The sequence below is a fragment of the Pyrgilauda ruficollis genome, unplaced genomic scaffold (genome assembly GCF_017590135.1).
Source record: "Pyrgilauda ruficollis isolate IOZ18807 unplaced genomic scaffold, ASM1759013v1 scaffold21, whole genome shotgun sequence".
Classification (NCBI taxonomy): Eukaryota; Metazoa; Chordata; class Aves; order Passeriformes; family Passeridae; genus Pyrgilauda; species Pyrgilauda ruficollis.
In genome coordinates, this window is record NW_024520318.1 from 10487596 (window position 1) to 10506129 (window position 18534).

An 18534-nucleotide genomic window follows, 5' to 3' on the forward strand; every position below is an offset into this window, starting at 1 on the left:
CTGGATTGGAATTCTCCTTCCACCCTGAACTCTGTGTGTGTCTTAAAGCTGGTCCCAGCATTTTTGCAGCCCCTTGATTTTCATTCCTGGGCATCAGCATTTTGGTGTCTGAAGATAAATGAAATTTGAGAGTTTCTCAGTGCAGGAGGTATACTCTACCAGAAGAAATTAAGGCCTTTCTGAATTTCTCTATCTAAACACTCAAAATCACTAGTTCCTTTTAGAGCAAGCACCACATTGCGACTTGGGTGACCAAGGTTGTATTTATGGCTTGCTGACTAATGGTGAGTAATTCTATAAGCTCCCGGTGTCTTCGTTTTCTCACAGGTAATATGGGAGTAATCACACTATCTTCCTTTGTAGAGCACTTTGAGAACTATGAATAAAATGAGGCATATTAGATATTGTTATTTAGACCTTATTAATTATTTGTTGGGTACATTTGTATAATGTGGAAGTGCTGTCTTCATAAGACCAGATGTTCTTCTCTCTGCATCAAGGTTTCCTGAGTACTCCACTAGTATATTCTTTAGGGGACTGTAACTTGTGAAAAAAGAGCTAAATTTGTAGCTTACAGACAAAGACTTTGCTGGCCCCATCTGCATGTCCACTGACTGAGAACTACAGGCCCACTGACAGAAAATTGTACACCATCAATAGGCATTTCATAGGGAGAAGCAGACAGCAACACTCACTCTGTAGTTTGGGAACAAGCAGAAAGAAAGCTCCAAATCATTTTGCTCATCCATGCTGTGAAAGATTTCATTTTACAAAATTTTACAGTGTGGCTTTACACCAACATCAAGCCACAAAGTTCTGCACCCATAAACCATACCGACAATTTCTGAGAACTTGCATACTGCTGGACAAGCACAAACCAAACCAGAGCTCCGGTTTTTGAGGGAAGTTATGGAGAAATGGAGGTGCTTGGACCTCTTGAAACCCAACACAGCAGCTTCACTGAGATACCTTCTTCATTTCTGGCTTCCTCACAAACCATGCTATTACCCCGGAGTAGCTCAGAGTGTTGAAGCACCAAGCCCGTTTTGGATGAAAACACAAAGGAAACCAGCTACCTCTTGGTTGCGACAGCCTTTATTTTTGGAAGGAGGCTGCTGGACTCACACTTGCACCAGCGGTGCTCGGGCTGCAGCCTGTGTCAGATTTGACCCTCTATCAGTGCAAAGCAGGTGGCATCTGCCTTTAAGGTTCAAAGCTACAGAGGAGGGGCTGGGCTGTGCATGCTCACTGTCAAGCCTGGGTCTTGCTTTCCTCGGGAGCTTGTGGCTTTTCCCCAGTGGTAAGTCAAACCTGGGTGTTTTGGTTCAAGCCCTTTCTAAGAAAGATTGCTTGCAGTGGAAGGTGGTATTTTGGGTGAGAAGTGTTGGTGTATTGTGTTGAGTTTAATGGCTTTCTGTCATTGTTTCCTGGGGTGGTGAGTGGCTTGTTTGCTTTATCTTTAATCTCTTTGATATGAAGGTAGGAAAGGGGGTGATGTGGTGAAGAATGGAAGGATGTGCTTAGACTGAGCAGTGGGTGCAGAAATGATCTTGTTTTCTCTCCACTTCATCACCACTTTTATGTCATGCTTGGCCAAGCAGTCAGGGCTTCATTTCCTCTGTGATGGGACACAGCTCCAGGGAAAGGCGATAGCAGTGTGGCCACAGCTTATGAGAGACAAATGCTGTGCTTTTCCTTTTTTGGAAGGGTGAGTTGGTTTTGGTTTGGGTTTTTTTCTGTAAACTCTGAAATGGAGTGCTGTGTGGGCACAGCTACAGGTGCGTGTTGCTGTCATTGCCGTGTTTTGCAGAGATGTCACTCATCAGTGGGGTGGCCAGGGGGATCAGCTGGGACACATTCCCACTCAGGGGCTGTAACACAGCTCTTCTGGGGGAGTGCTCAGGAGGCAGCACAACTATCAGTATGCCTGGGGCTCCAGCCCACCTAGTGAATTTGGAAAAGTGCTTTCACCTGGACTCTGGGCTGCTCTTGTTTCAGCAGATAAATAGGACCTCGGTGGGAGGGCATGGCTGCCTGAAACCTGTCCTGGGATTCACCGGCTCAGGAGCAGAGTGCCAGCGCTGCACAAAGGAACGCTGCTCTTGGTGAGGTGCTGCTTCTGTGAGAAGACTTAACTTGCTGTTAATAATCCCCTGGTGGTTTTTGAAGGAGGGGCTTGTGGATGCGATGTCCTATTCAGCTTACAGTTTGATGGGGGCTGTAAATCCCCCTGTAGCTGCTGGTGCAGTTAGTGCTCTCTTTTGTCAAAAGCATCCTGCCAGATAGTTCAGCAGTGGGTGCAAGGACCTTGCAGACTTTGAACAGAGACAACCTAGGCGAGGCTTACTGCTGTGCCTTGTTCTGTTGTAGTCAGAGTTTTGGTATAAGAGGTTGTGTTCAGTAGTGCCATTTCCTGCTATGGCCTTTGGGATGAGCAATGTAGGTAAAAGAGGTGTTGTTTAAATGCTTGTTAATAAAAAAAGCGTCTGGTTCATAGAAGCAATTTAAGCAATGCAATCTTGTGATTAACTTTAGGCACTCAACAACTGTTGTACTGAAAGCAGAGCATTTGCTGATGTGGGAAGAGACAGTTAACTAAAGCAGTGAAATTTATGCACAGATTTTACATAGGCTTTAGCTGTTATTTTCCAGTGGAAATCCAGACACTTAGGTATGTGTTTGGTAGACAGAAGCTTCTCCTCTATGTTGAAGGCTGTTAGTTAAGGAAAATAGTACTAGGTTGAGATTCTGTTGAGACCACATGGAAGGAGAAGTTTATCTTGCATGCAGCTTTGTGCTGAGCTGCAGTTGGTTTTCTTGCCTTTTGACAGCGCTTTCCTGCCTGAGAACAGGGTGCACCAAACTGAGTTTACTGTAATGCTGTGGCCTTGTCACCGCTGCCTTCCCAAGGCTGACTGCCAGATCTTGCTGCCTTCTTTGGAAATAGAGCTGTACAGGTAGTCAAGGTGTTGAAGGAGTCTCTGTGAAAGCATTAACCAGGAGACTTCTTGTGCTTGGTATAGGGAAACGTGCTTTTTTGATCATGAGGTAAAATCTGGCAATGCTTTTCCTAGATACAGTAAGCTGGGAGCTTGTTGGGCTACAGAAATAAAGATGATGCAGCTGGAAAGTGTCCCTCTCTGGAGGAATTTGGAGTTGTGTTTAGTAGAGGGGTGCACCAGCTGTGTCCTTAACTGGTGCAATGCTTTCTGACAGCTCTGTTAGCTGCAAAGGTGTGGAGGAACAAACCTGGCTGTATCAGTTTGTGCAGCTGATGTCTCCTGCACTGCTTGGTTGGGGCAGGTTTGTGGAATTGCATCTGAACAGGACCAGAGCAGGCAGGGTGAACTGGGACACTGTCTTTTTGAGACAGAACTTTGTCCAGCAGTGAACTAAAGCTGGGGCATGCTGTGGCATGCAAGAACTTTGTTGCCCTGAGACTTTTTGAAGGAAAGGCCTCTGAGAGAGGTCTAGTTTGGTATAACTCTTTTTTCCTTGAAGTCAGTTCCTGTCTGTGTAGTAATGAAATGTGATTTTTAGTGTACAAGTCAAAAGCAGTTGTTATAAGTGGCAAATAATTGTTAAAAATGAGCACTTTGATGGCTTGAGAGAACCCATTGTGGGGTTTCTCTGCCCATTCCTGGTGGTCAGGACTGGGTGCAGGGTATTGAGCAATGCCTGTGGTCTGTCTGGGTTTAACATCAGAGGAGGTTGCAGAGCTTCCCACTGTGCTCCTTCAAGGTTCGTGGTGGCATTGATCTGCAGTTTATATGGCAGGCTTTAGGCCAGATCTGTTCTTCTGGGTTTTAGTATGGCATTCTTGAAAGTGTCTTACCTGACTGAAAGGAGTAATTTTGGGTACTTTGTGGGATAACTGCTGTTCTCAGAGGATTTTTGATTATTTTTTCACATGTAGTGTGGGCATGTTCTCCCATCTGTGAGGCAGAGCTATTACCCATGCACTTCTGCATTTCATTGTTGTTTCTGGCTGTTCGTGAACTTTTAAATTATGCTGGAGGTTTGACTCCCTAATCACAAAAAGGATGAGGAACTGAAGTGATGCTTTCAGCTATTTTGAGGCATGCCCAGCACTGGCTCCAGGGGGCTTTTAAGCCACTTTTATTTCTTTTAGCTTAGAATAACAATCTGCTCTTTTCTAAGAGCATGCAGTTCTGTGGACAGCAGAGGTGAGGAAAGCCCAGCTTTTTGCAGACCAGAGTCATCCTCAAAATGAAAGAGGCTATAAAAATTCAGTAAAGAGACCTAGATACCTCTCTGACAGCAACCAGAAGTAAATACTTCAGGAAAAGTGGAGTAAAAGCACTATAGTGTGATCTTCCCTCTGAAATACTCTTAATTTTGGCAGCTTAATAAATTAGGATCTTCCATGCAACTTGTTTAGACCATTGTGTTAATCAGGACCAATATGTGCCAAACCAAATATTAGTTCAAGTCTCTTTGGAATCCAGTTGTAACCTTGGCTCCTGCCATGGCCATTCCCCTGGTGGAATGTGGTTGTTCACTTGCATTGTGCTGAAATAACTCTCATGTGTAAATTTTGCAGGACACCCCCAACCCTGTAGCAGGAAAGGTGGTCACCTGCCTCATACTCTGAAATTGAACTGAGAGTTTTTGTCAACTGCAAATAAACTGGAGAAATTGCTCCCACCCCCTTACATCCCTACAGCCGTCAAGTATTTTGACATGGGTCTAAAAGCTGCTGTGTTTGAATTTAGAAATTGGCCAGTGGGATGAGAATGTGCAGCTGTGGAAGGCATGAGTGCTCCAGCTCTGTCACTGCTCCTCTTGGGCCCACCTATTTCTGTGAGGCTTGTGGGAGCTTAAGGGGATAAAAATGGCCAAGGTAATTAGCAGATCTGGTGGGAATCAGTTGGTCTGCCTCAGAAACTGGTGGAGGCGAGAAGGCAGTAGACAAGCAGGTAAAATCTGATGTGATTTAATTTATTTCCATAGAAAATAAAACAAAAATATTATTTTATTACTATTATTATTCAAAATTAAAAAAATTAAAAACAACCAAAAAAAACCCCAAACCAAGTAAAACCACAATCCAATACTTAGTTCATGACCTCAGCTGCAGTGGCTGGGTGTAGAAGTCACCTAAATCATCCAAGGGCATGCCATTTAGACAGGCAAACAGCCTGGGATAGTGGAATCCCACATTACTTAGCTGCTTCACCCACTGCAAAGACTACCTGCTTCATATGGGAAATTGATTATTTGGGGGGAAAGGGAAAATGGTTTGTTTGGGTTATTTTTTCCTCCACTCTGGGATTCTTATGACACAGCATCCCAGTGGACTCTGATGGATATTTAATTTACAGGGGAGGGTGGCCAAATTCTCTCCCATCTAAACGCAGCATCTGCAGCAGTGTGGAATGTGTGTTGTACAGCTGTGAATGTCTCAGGCATTCAGTGTGTCTCCTTTTTCACACAATTGCTTCTATTTATGGGTTTTCATTGAGCTGGACTCATGCATTCAACATGTCTTTGTGTGTGTTTTTCTTTTTCTTTTGTTTTGTTTTTTTTTTTTTTTTTTGGTTTTTTTTTTTTTTTTTTGGTTTTTTTTTTTTTTTTTTGCTTTTGTTTTTTAAGGTTTGTAGAAACTCCGAGCCCCTTCTCCTGGAAGGAGAGTTACTACCACTCAGCCATGTCCCAAAACTCTCAGCCCAGGGAATTCCTCAGCCCAGAGGTAATCCAGCATATCTGGGACTTCCTGGAACAGTAAGTATCCCTTACATGGGACATATGGAAGGTGTTTTAGGACAGGATGCCTCTATAATTAAGCTGCTCAGGGGGTTGATGCTGGGGAGTTTGGACTCTTCTGTGCTTGTTGAGTAGACATGGATGTGGTGATTGGATGTGTCAGCCTGTGGTGACTGGCAGCTCTGGAGCTCTCCAGCACCCAGGCTGTGGGGACCAAGTGCAGCAGTGACACTGAGTCTCTGCCAGGCCTCTGGTGGCTGAGCTGGCTGCCTCCTACAGCTCGTGGTTGGCATTTCCCCTCAGGAAATGGGCTCATCACTCTGTGTCCAGACTGCATGTTTGCCCCTTGCTGATGCCAGCGAGGGAGAGGAGGTGAAGATGGTGCAGAGTTCACCCTGTCAGGTCCATTGGCTGAAAGAAAGCTGACTCTGTTCCCATTCCTGACTTGCCATGACTGATGCTGAAACAATCACTTCTGTAAATCCTCCATGAGTTCTGTCTTTGATTGATTTGACTCCTCTGCTCTTGCCTCAGAGTGAGTGAAAAGTCCCTCAGGGCCCTGTCCTGTTGAGGGCTGCTGTAACACAGTGCTGAGGAGGTGGCTGCTCCTCAGCAATTCCTGACTTTGCCATGAGACTGGCTCGTGGTAATGCCCAAGTCCTGGGCACAGGGGAAGGGAAGGAAGGTGGGGGGGTGGAAAACAGAACTGGGCCAGTTTTAACTCCATTACTGTGTTCTTTCCAGGCCAATATGCTCGGTTCAGCCAATTGATTTAAACTTCATTGATGGCCCATCTGAAGATGGCTCCACAAACAAAATTGAGATCAGCATGGATTGTGTCCGGGTGCAGGACACCGAGCTGAATGACCCAATGTGGGTGAGTAATGAGAAACTTCCTTTACCTTTGGGGGCAGAAGGGGAGCTTTTGCAGGAGCTATTCCAGCTGCATTGCCCCAGGGCCATCTTCCCACCCTGGCTGGCTCCTCACCTGCTCTTCTCCTGCAGCAGCAGTGGCAGGAGAAAGGGATGAGGCAGCTAAACTGGCAGGAGAGCTGAGGAGCCCCTTGCATAGGCTACTCAACCATCCCTGCACTCTCCCTGCTTAGAGCTAGTCTGACCTCAGGGTTAAAATAATTCAGATTCTGGGCACAGTTGCAATTTTGCTGAACCAAGGCCAGAGGTTCTTCACTTTTTTCTTCTCTTTTTTTTCTTCTCTTGAGGGTTACATATGAATGAAAACTTGTTTTCAGGCCGTGGTTGGGTTCTTTTCTGCTCCAGTTTCTTCACACCAGAGTGTTTGTAATGAGTCTTGGCCATGGGTGTCTCATGGATATGGCTCAAGACTGGAATGCAGATGAGGCACTGGTTCTTGCTGGTTCATTGCCTTTGGCACGAACAGACTGGCTCTTCCTTAGCAATAGCTCTTCTGAAGAAGCCAGATGCTTTTCGTGCAGGCTGGAGCAGGAGGTATTTCTGGAGTTCGAGTTGCTCATGTCCTCTTTCTGTTCTTCCTGAGTTTTGTGTACTTTGGGGTAAAAATAAAATGTAGTTTGAAATTTGTGTTGGTATCTGTAAATTTTCTTGTTATTTCTCTGGATGTTTCCATCCTGAGAAACTGTTGTTGTTTAATTCCCTGGCTAACCAGCCACAGTTTTTGATGTGCCCAGTGATGGTGTGTTGGCAGTCTGTATCCTGGTAGTGTTTGTGACCTGCAGGATTGTGTCTGCAAGGAAGGAGCTCCTGGGTCATTCTGGTTCCAGCCCCTGGTGACAGGAGGTTTGACCTGTCAGTGCTGCACTGGTGTGACTGCTGGGGAGGCTGCAGTGCTCTTCCTTCTCCCTGAAGGTTGCAAAGGGTTAAAAAGCCAGTTTGAGGTCGGGTATGTGCCTGGATAATGTGGTGAACTAATCCAAGTGCACAAGGAGAGGTGACCCACGTCACATCTGGTTATCTTTTGATTCAGCATTTGGTGGGGATGAGGAGTGGTGTGTAAGTCTTCCATCAGCATCTAGATCTTGGCTTTTTCCACCATTATAGCACAGCTCCAGTGAAATGGTGTCTCCTCAATAGTCCAGAAGATTCTCCATGTTTACAGGGGATTTGGATTTTCACAGTGGACTATAAGGGTCTGTTTGAACTATGTCCTCCTAAAAAACAATTTCCAACAGTTTAAAGGTCCTTAGCAGTAACTTTTCTCCTTTTGTACTCAAATCTGGGTTTGTGGCATTGAGCACAAGCTCACCTCCCCATCTCCTGTCACTCCTGCAGTGGCTGTTGGGCTCACCGAAGGCCTGTTCAGTCTCCCCCTCCCTCAGTGGTGCAGTGAAACATGACTGGAAAGTCCCTTCCCCTTGTTCTCTCTGAGCACTGCTGCCTGGGAAGGGGACAAGAAGCTTTCTCTATGCAATTACTTCTTGCTGATGATGAGTTTGAGCCCAGCCTTGCAGGCCAGGCTGCAGGGTGACTTCTTTTTAAGAAGTGTTTTTCACTGACGTGACAAGCTGAAGGGGGAGCGGGGAAATTCCATCCCATCCTCACCCTTACTGTAAAGGCAGCAGCTCGGAGTACATTAATGTATGTACATTAATAAATGTTCCAGTTTGTCTTCAGTGGAAGACAGCACCTTCTCTCAGTTGAATGCTGGACAAAAGCCTTCACAAAGCAAAATATGCGCTGCAAACCTGTGCAAACAGCCCGTCTTTTAAAATGAGGAAAGCTCTTTTTACTCCCCTTACCACCACCACCACCTCCCTATAAATTTGCAAACATCCCTGACAGGTGACAACTCCCCTTGCAGAGAAGTCTGTGTTTGCTTTGCTGTTTCTGGGGCTCGCAGCGGCTGCAGCTTTCATTGGCAGAGAATGTGTAGCCCGGGGCAAGGTGTTTGCTTTAATCTGAAATACCTTACAACTCTCTTCCCCTCCAGCTTCTCTTTTCCTTCGGATGGCTTCGGGGCACGAGCTTCCCTTGCACCTGTCTCTCCTGTAACCTCAGCCATGTCACTCCTAGACACGAGGTGCTGCACGCAGCTGATTGCAGCAAAGGGTTGAAGAGGGCAGATAAACACAAAGGAATGCAGCAGAAACAGAGGGGCCCTGGGAGATGAGCACTGAGATCAAGGCAGAGTGCTTTATAGTATTACATTTGTCTTAGGAAAAGAGCAAGGCCAGTTTTTCTCCAAAATGCATCACCGTGTGAGATTTAAATGAGTGCAGAGCAATTAAGAGTGATTTATTTAAAGCAATTGTCCTTGTGTGGACTTTAAAGCAATTCCAATCAGCTTTTAAAATAAGATTTGCACCTTCTTGCAATTTATGGCTGAAAAATTAAACTTGCAGTCTTAAAAGATGTCCATCCTTGAGCCTAAGAGTTGTGTTGGTTGAACCTGTGATTTTTAATTTTTTTTTATTATTTGACTTTTGGAGTACAAGTGCTTGTTCACAACAGATCTAGTAGTGGGGAAGGAGCTGCAGGGCCTGAAGAAACTGTCCCACAAGTGGGCTGGAAAATGAGCACGAGTCCGGCCCTGTTGAGCACCCATCAGTTGTGTTCATTGCCTTGAAGATGCAGCTCTTTGGGGAGAAACCTAGGGGAGAAGGCTGGGTGACACAGAAACCCCTCTTGTCTGGGCTGTAGCCCTGTCTCTTGCTGCAACCTTGCAGTCCTCATGCACTTGTTTTGAGGAAGAAATAAACTTCTGTGCCTGTGCAAGAAAGGGGTAAGAGAAACCGGTGATCTGCACTAGCTTGGGATGGAAAGAGCTGAAGGGGGCAGGAGGAGGTTTTTGGGTCTGGTATAACATTAGACAGTCAGCAGCCTTCCCCAACCATGTGCCTTGTGACCAGCTCTTTCACAATGTCCTGGGTGGCCCATCCTGGCTGTCAGCTGTGTCCTTTCCTTTCCTCTGGTGTGAACCACAGGCAGGCTGGGAAACCCCAGCAAAGATCTGCCTTTTTTGCATAACTGGAGTGAAGGGCTGGTGGTCCCTGTGGGTGTGGAGAGCACTTACTTTCTGCCATGGCCCTGGTGTGGGAAGGAGCTGCGGATGGCCAGGAAGGTAAGTTGCCTGTGTGTCCTTGTGGACCTCCTGCCATTCATTAAGTGCACCAGAGGTGGTCCCCAGCCTCTCCTCTGATCAAGGATGCAGCCAGAAGCTGTGGGGTGTGGTGGGGTGATGTCTAGTTCCCTGCATTCAGGATGAACATTGATCGCAAAGCCTGTGTCCTGCAGTGCTAGAAATCAGGTAAAATGTTACAGCAATTTTATATTTGTCTGACTGGTTAAATGCCCTGGGGCATCAGGGAGGAGGGATCTGGAGATCCCTCTCTAGGAGTGGGTGTGTGGCAGTGCAGTAACCCCTGCATTGTCCTGGAGCCCTCTTAGTGCTGTCAGCCTGCTCTACCAGGTGCAAAATTGCTTTCTCGTACCATGTCTCAGAAGTCCTGTAAACTCACTGATGCTAAGAGATGCTGGTCTGAACCCAGAGCTGCTTTGGGCTAAGGATTTCAGCAAGTGCCTCCTGGTAAAGTGTTTGCAGAGTCTGTGAATCTTCTGCCACTATCACCCCAGCAGTGTGGCTAGGGCTCTGGAGACCCTCTTGGCAGGAGCTGGAGTGCTGTCCCCAGGGATGGAGCAGCACATCCCCCTCCCCCTGTACATACCTTCCTGTCATGCCCCTGAGCGAGCGAGCCGTCCTCCCTCCCGCAGCCCCTTGCCTAACCAGTTCAGTGGAATGCCTGCTCCCCAGACAGTGCCGTGGTCAGAGTTTTCTTAACCTGGATCCATCCCGCCCCATAAAAGGCAGAGAGAATTCCTTGCCTCTTTTTCCTTTTTTTCCTTTTTTTTTTTTTTTTTTTATTTGTTCTCCCTCATCTTCTGCAAATAATCATGGGGATTTGTTGTGTGTGGCTTGATCAGGCAGTGCTGAGCAGCCTGTGGGGTGGGTTTCTCCCCTGGGGATGGTGTTGTGTGTAGGGCTGTATTTGGATTTGGGTGTACAGCTTCATGGGCTGTGGGTGTCCCAAGCCTGGTAGCTACAGAAATTTTGGAAGTGCAACATGTGTTTCATTATTTTAAAACTGAGAGCTTCAGCTCTGTGGCTCTGCTGTTCTCCTTTAGGCACAGAGGTGGAGGTAACAGTAGGCTGTAGGGTAGATAGACTGGATGCATCTTGTGTAGGAAATGGAAGCGTTGAGGCTCTCAGCCTCAGTCCTTTTACCAATGACACACCTCAGGGTTGGCATCTGATGCTTCCCAATGGAAACAAGCAACCTTTCCCACAGTTAATCTGCTGTAGGCTCCTGAAAGTGCCACGAAACCACCTTGTACAGGATACATTCCCAGGCTGCAGCCCAGCAAGCTGTAGAGGAGCTGTTCTGGCCCAAGGTGGCTGCTGGCTCTCTTGTGCATGCTCTCAGCCTTAACACCATGTAAATCTATAATTCATATTTGATGGCCATGCACAGAATTCCTGCTCCCCATCACATGGAAGCTGTGGTCAGGATCAGCTGTGCATCTGATGGACAGACACAAAAAGCTCCCCCATCCTGTCCTGCACGACTGCTGCATTCTATCCAATGCTTTAATATTAAAATGCAGGCTCTGAACTCTGTTAATTTTAATTGCTTATGGAAAGTGTTTTTCTGGGTCAGGAGAAGAGAACTCCGCTTGTTGCAAGGCAAAGGCTGAAGAAGAAGATGGAAGCTGGTTATGGGGCGGTGGAACTGTGGGATGGAAGGATGTCCCTGTGTGCCCACAGCAGGGTGGGGAGCTGATGTGGTGAGCAGTGCAGGAATGGTGCCTCTGTGCAGGGACTGGCTAGCATGTGATGTGTGCTGCCATGGGCTCTGGCAGCTGCCACAGCCCTGCATTTGTTGGGAAATGGTTTTGCAAATGGAGGATGAGGCTGATTTGATAAGGACATGCAGCGAAGTGGCTTGTGTGGCCATCTGTTTCCATACCTAGGTATTCCAGGACTGACCATGGCAGAGAAGGAAGGAGGACTTTGTACAGCACAGGGATGTGATCAAAGCTTTTATTACTGTCTGGTTTTTGTTTGAGAGAGTTTGAGGCTTGCCAAGTTTCTCTTCTTTGTGGTTATTTATTTGTGCCATAGCTGTGCAAAGAAAGTTGAGATTATGCAAAGACATTTCCATAATGAGCAAAGGCATTATTCTATTGGAAGCTTCCCTCCAGCACCTCTCCTGTTTGCAGTTGAACTCAGAAGCTCTCCTAATTTAGGCTTGGCTTTGTAAGCCTGCTGGTGTTTAATCTTCTGCTGTGTAGGTCCCTCCAAATTATATAATCATCACATTTAGGGCTGCAGATCCAGATCTAGAAGTGGTCAGTTCTTTCAGATAAGAATGGATGTAACAAATGTATCTGAATGTTCAGTTTAATCAAAGTCTGAAGACTTCCCTTGTCTTGTGTGTAGCAGGGCTCTAAAGACATATGTATGTTTCTTTCAAATAATTTTCCCTATTTCTCTTTTTCTCTGCTATTTGGTCCTAGTTCTGGCTGCAGACCAGGGATGGGTATGTTCCTTCTTGTAGGAAAGCAGTCAGTACCCTTAAACCAAGTCTTTCGTTTTTAATGTCACTTCCCAGGAAACTAATGGGTGATCTGTGTGCTGTGTGATCATTTTAGAAGCATATTTAAAATTCCCTTAAATATTTCTCCCCTTTCAGCATCTTGCTGTACATTCATCTTGGGAAGGAATAAAATAATTTTAAGCTGAAAAGCACAAACCTACAGGGAGAGAGTCACAGTGAAATGGGGTGTTTCAGGAGGTGTGGCTTTAACTCCAACTCTAGTGCTGGGAGCACCTGGTGTGGAAGAGTGTGCTAACTGGAGTCCTCTGCCTATATGCAAATGCCTCCAAACAAAAGAAGCAGTCATTTCAGAGAACGTCTTCCTGAAGCAGCTAGGCCTGGCTCCAGAGGTTTCCATGGTGCTACATGTGCTCCTTGAGCAAGTATGGAGCAATAATGCGTTAGTGCTTATTTTACATCTTTAAAAGGTCTGCACAAACACCTAATTAAAAGGCATCTTGATCTTGAAACAATAGATTGTAGGCACTTTTTCCTCTGGAGTAAGTTTAAAGTTTATGCTGTCTTGGTGGGAACTTCACTCATTGTTTCTATCTAGTTGATAGGATCCTCTTTTTTCCCCAAAATTCACCTTCCTCGGGATGTTTTGTTTGTTTTGTGTTGTTATTTTTTGTTGGGTTGGTTTGGGTTTTTTTTAATTCTAAACCAAATTGTGTGAAGAAGGAAAATAAGGTCCTTTTCTCCTGTTAGCTGGAAGGGTGATGAATTGAGCTGTCCATATCTATCCAGCTAAATGAAAACTCTGTGGAGCTTTATGGTACCCCTCTTTGTGGGGTGAGGGGAGTAGAGGATGGGAAGCACCTCACAATGCTGTTTCAAGCTGCAGAGCTGACCATGCCAGGGAGAGGTTTCTCCTTCCAGGCTGAGACAAACCTGGAGCACAGCCTGGGGAGTGTCCTGTTCCCCTTCCTTGTCCAGCACAGCAAAGTGTCTGTGCTGCAGCCAGCTGTGGGGTGTAGCTTTTGTTTTAAAAGCTCTCTCCTGCATTAATTGGGATTCTTGCTTTGAAGAGAGTCTTAGGCATCCAAAGTCTCACTATATATGTTGCTTTGTGGTTCTGCAGATCCTGCCCACAGTCCTTTTAATGACTGTTATTTTTTCCCTCCAATATTTCACGAGGAAACTTCTGGACTAGGTAATGTTTTCTACTGAATGAATTTCTACCATCTGCTTTCCACTTCACAGTCACTGATTTGATAGCGCTGAAATTAATGAGAGAATGAATTGTCAGGCAGTCACAAAGAATTAGATCTGTCTTTGTGAAGCACAGATTTAAGGAGTGGTTTGTGGCCTGGGTTCGTTTGCTCACTGCTGACTGAACTCTTCTCTAATCAGCAGCTGAATTTGCAGAGATTAATGAAAGCTCAAAGGAGTATTCAGTAACAAATATAACTGTCACTCTAAAAGCGTGGACTTCTATCTCCAGCCTGTTTAAATAGAAGAAGTTACTCTGAAGCACTTTTATTCCTCCTTGAGAGCATGGATGGTTATAATGGACCTCATGGTGATGTCCAGGCTGGATTGAAATTAAACAAGTCTGAAGCAAAAGTGATCAATCTTCTGGGGAAGACCAGCACTGCCAAGTGCAGCATTTTTTTCATAGGAAAAAAGGCATAAACAGGCTTCCAGGCTTCCTGCCCTGGGAAGTGTGTTGCACTCCAAAGCACCTGGGCAATATCGGAGAACAGTGGTGTTTTAATAGAAGTGTGACTGGCCATGGGTTGCAGGGTCAGGGTGTAACCAGGCATTCGGAAGACTCTTCTTGAATTATTGCAAAGTGGTAACTTTCTTTTAAATACTGGATTATTGTAAAAGGGCTTGGGTGGGAGGGAGTTGGCAGCAGAGCAGAGGCTGGATAGAAAGAGATGCTGTGGTTGTGTGTTTAGAAACAGTCGTGCATTTCACGAGACCTGTCTGTAGTTTATATAAGATAAGGGACTTTCCCCTCATCTGCTTGTGCAAGAACAGCTCTGGTCTGTCAACAGTTGCTCCTTTCTCTCAGTGAAAACAAAAGCTCTGTAATCTGTTGCTATCTCCTTCTCCCTTTCCCTAGCTAAAATCCTTGGTCTCGGGGTGCAGGATTGTGCCATGACCCTGTCCTGCCTCCAGCTGGAAGGGATGAGACTGTTTATGCCAATTAGGAGCAATTTTCATGATTTTTCTTGTGTAACTTCCCCTCTTAACTCTTGAAAAATATTTTGTAAATATGGGGGGTTGGGGGTGGTCAATCATGCTGTACTGAGCATCCAAAGATCCTCATGAGGCAAAAATGCAGTTTGAATGTTGAGGGTCATTACTCCAACCAGAGTCCTGGCTTGATCCCCCAGAGTCCTCTGGACACATCTACATGCATGAGTGTCTGCTGACCTGTGTGTTTGCATTCATCAGTGTGAAGTTATCTGCTGGCTGGTAGTTTTTCAAGCTTATATGCTGCCTTGCCAAGATCTGTGTCCATATGGTTTTACCGCTAAGCTTTCATAGTGAAAGCACATTCCTTTAAAAAGAATCACTAACATACAGTAAAAGTGGGAAAATTAGGTGAAAGGTGCACCAGGAATAAGCAGAAACACTTTTTGATAAACTATCTGTATGCTTTGTCTGCCTCCTATGTCATACACCACCTGTGGCAGGTCACTGCTGGCACCTCGGTGGGAATGACCCTTGATGGGGTTACAGGGTTTTTGGTTGTGCAGACAGTGGGGAAGGTGTGGGGACCTTGCATCACCTTGGCTGGAGAGCTGAATCTCTCTGGAGGAGTGTCTTGGTCTCTCTCATTACATGGAGCTCGGCAGCCGGAGGGCAGAGGCCCCGGGGGCTGCGTGCGCCCTTCCTAAACCAATATTGCACAGCGGGTTGTGAAGGGAACTGGTTTTGTTTCACAATTCCTTTCCACCTTCCCTCTCCCTGCTCCCCCACCGTGTAGCGTTATCTCTTGACATGATGCCATTAAGTCTCTAATTAGCCCTAGGGGTGTTCTGGGGGAGATAACGAGACTGTAGGAGCTCAAATAAGCAGCGTGCGCAGATGTTTACCCAGGGTCGGAGGGCAGGGCTGTTGTGACAGGGATTGCCTTGGGGAGGGCATGTTCCTTGGGAAGGAGAAGCTGACCTGCACCATGGGCAGAGCTAGGAGCTGGGCTCTCCCGCCTTTGGCAAGTCCAGCTATTTACCCTGTCCTTTTAAAATGCTGGCAAAAAAATGCAGTTAGGAGTCCCTGGAAGAAGGGATTGATCCTCAGTACGAAACACTCGCAGACAGGGCATGTTTCTAATGTGAAGGTTTGTACATTTGAGTGCGTTTCAAAGAAATTTCTGGATTTCAGACCTGCCCCTGGGTCAGTGGTGAGGAGCCAGGAGGTTCGAGTTTGTACTCCCAGGTGCAGCAGAGAGGTTTCTCTGGGAGCTGGGGGTGCCTGGTCCCTCTCCTGTGTATGGATCAGCTGCAGGTCCATGCAGTGCCAGGATGCACACAAGGCTGTAGCCAGTCAGCAGCGAGTAGGATGCTGCCTTTTATACCTCACCTCTTTTTATTTGTTCTGTCTTGCCATAAATGGTTGGATTAAAAACAAAAAAGAGCCAAGTCCCTGTTTCAGGGACCACATTGTTTTTTCCTCTCTTCCTTGTGGTTTGAGCAGTGAAGATCAGCTCTGCATGACTTTTAAAGGCAGGTTAATTTTTGCGCTTTTTTAAAAGTATTTTCTTTGCCTCTTTAACCTGGCTTCCTGCTATCACAGAGTACACATCTGTCCCTGTAAGATCTGCACTGGAAAGACTGTCAAAGACAATTGGCAGAGGCTTGTTTTTTGAGAATTCAGCATTATTCAGAGGTAACAGGAAAAAAAATCCACCAAAAACTATGTTCTATTTTTTCCCTCCTCCTCCTGTTATCTCAGTCCTAATTTGTAAACATTTCTGAGTTAAGTGAATGTCACAGTCTGTGGTGACGCAGTCAATCCAGATGCTATTTTTATACGAGTGGAGAGGTCTGAGCAGATTTTTTTAATTTGATCTGCAGGAAATTCTGCATGAACTGCCTAACAGGCAGGCAGGTGTGCATACACACCCCCCTTCTACACAAAATTACACAATCTCCAATTAACACTGCAGTTGTGGTAATGACATTTCTAATCGTCACAATTTTGCGCACTTCCCTTGCGACCAGAGAGGGTTATTGAGAACTTTGCCCGTGGTGAGAGGAGCTGGGATGAGCCATGTAAGAGCATGGGGAAAGAGCATTCAAACAAAGACACTGACTCAGCAGTTTGAGTTGGCCGACAGCTCAGGCTGGAAACTTCGGGGTCTTGTTTGCGTTTGCATTTTATTTTGTTCTTCGGCATACCAGCAGGAGCCACAAAGCATTGCCAGAAGCTTTCTAGAATATCTGAGTCAGACCTGGGAGGGTTGCAGCTGAAACTTTCAAATCTAACTAGCAATTATTATTTTTAGTTTCCTACAGTATTGGAGGTAAATTACTTTAAGACTTCCTTTCCTGAGGCTGAGCTACTTTTTTCATTTCAATCCAACTAAGCATCCAGAGCATAAGTGCCAGGCTTTTCTCTTGACACTTTGTTTTCTTTGCTTTCTACTTTATTCTTTTTCTGTTTGGGGTGGGGGAGAGCTTCTTGGACTCTAAAAGCAGAGTTAAACCTTGTTCATCTGCCTTCAGTGTGAAGTCATTCTTATTAATGTGTGAAAGGAGGGCCTTTGCCTGAATCGGTTTGCTTTTTCTGATTAGGCTAATTGGTATAATAAGGCATAATCTCTGTTTACAAAGATTGTCTTGCCTTGACTTCAGATCATTACAGTTGATGATTCCCTTGCAGACCTGTCCAGAAGTCTCAGACAAATTATGACTATCACTGTCCCACAGCTGAAAAGTGAGTGTGCAGTGTGGGGAGGGTGGGGGTGTCCTTTTGCTTTTATGACTCAGCCGTTTAAGCATATGATATTTCAGGAAATCAAGTTTTCCTCTGAGAACTCCAAAGAGATGCTGCCTGGCTGCCATTAGGTTGTTGTAGGCTCATCTATATGAAAATTTTGTACCTGCAAAAGGAGAGAATCAAACGAGGATCTGGAAGCTTTTGTTCCTTGTGATAAGGTAGAAGGGTTCAAGCCTTTACTTTTCACTTGTGCCGCTGGTGCCAGTGTGAATATCCAGGGCATGGCACCTGCCAGGAGAGCATCATAGGAGGAGAGTGCATTTAGATCTGAAGCCAGTGAAACCAAGTTTGGGTCCCTGGGGTGAGGAGAGGGACACACCTGTGCCTGGGTTGCAGCAGTGTTGGTGGGCACAGTGTCCGGTGCCTGCTCTGTTACCTCCTGCCACCCCTGGTGGTGTGGTCGTGTCCTCTTTTGTGTCCCTTGTAGATGATAGATGTGCAAAAAGCCACTTGTCCAGCATCTGATTCAAGGTGACCACGCAGGGTAATGCATCTGAAACACTGAGCCAGGTTGGGGCTGTGTGTACAGAGGGCAGGGATTTGTGCTGACATGTCAATTTATTCATGCTATATACACCTCTCCTCGTGTTTGACATGCAGATCTCTTTGGATAAACTTCCACGTATCTCTCTGTATCTGGGTGTTGCTTCACCCACAGCCACCTCCAGCCACCTGTGGGGCAGAAGATGGCAGATACCTCACACAACAGTCCTGCATTAATGACCTGAAAAAGGAGGATCTTCTGAGTTTCAGAGCATAGCTATGAAAGAGGATTTTACAATGACCTGCCGAGGTTGGGAGATTTATGTATATCCCTTCTCCTGCTGTCTCCTTCCCCTCCATCGTTTTTGAGCTCATGGGCCAGTATGAAAAACTTGACAATATTTAGGGATCAAAATGGTCATCTGAGCACAGCATAACTTTTCCTCACTGTTAGACAACAGGAGATCCATGGGTGACATGAATTCTTGCTCCATGTCCAGCTCTGTGTAAGCTTTGCAGTGGTGCTGCAAAGTGCCCCGTTCGGCTAACGGTGCTGTGGCTGCTCCCTGCAAACTTCACCTGGATCTCCAGATTAGCACTGGTGTGGCTTTTTGGCTTGTGCCCGTCCCGGGTGAGATCAGATAAGTACATCGGGCACAGTCCCTGGTCTGAGGTGGTGCTGGGAAGATGGAGAGGAGGGCAAGGGGCCGCGGCAGTGGTCTGTTGAGTTGTTCCTGTGCTGTGGCAAACTGGCTGTGTGCTCGGCAGCTCTTGCGGG

General features: G+C 46.1%; 1 protein-coding gene across 8 annotated transcripts in view; it reads left to right on the top strand.

The window, feature by feature from the left end:
• Positions 1-18534, top strand: part of TP63 (tumor protein p63) — a 103071-nt gene that overhangs the window by 15055 nt on the left and 69482 nt on the right. For 7 of the 8 annotated variants that reach the window (XM_041467844.1, XM_041467845.1, XM_041467850.1 and 4 more), the window contains exons 3-4: positions 5617-5745; positions 6472-6604. In XM_041467844.1, coding sequence (XP_041323778.1) covers positions 5617-5745; positions 6472-6604 — 262 coding nt within the window. The remainder of the gene's footprint in view (positions 1-5616; positions 5746-6471; positions 6605-18534) is intronic. The other variant, XM_041467848.1, reaches the window with a different exon arrangement.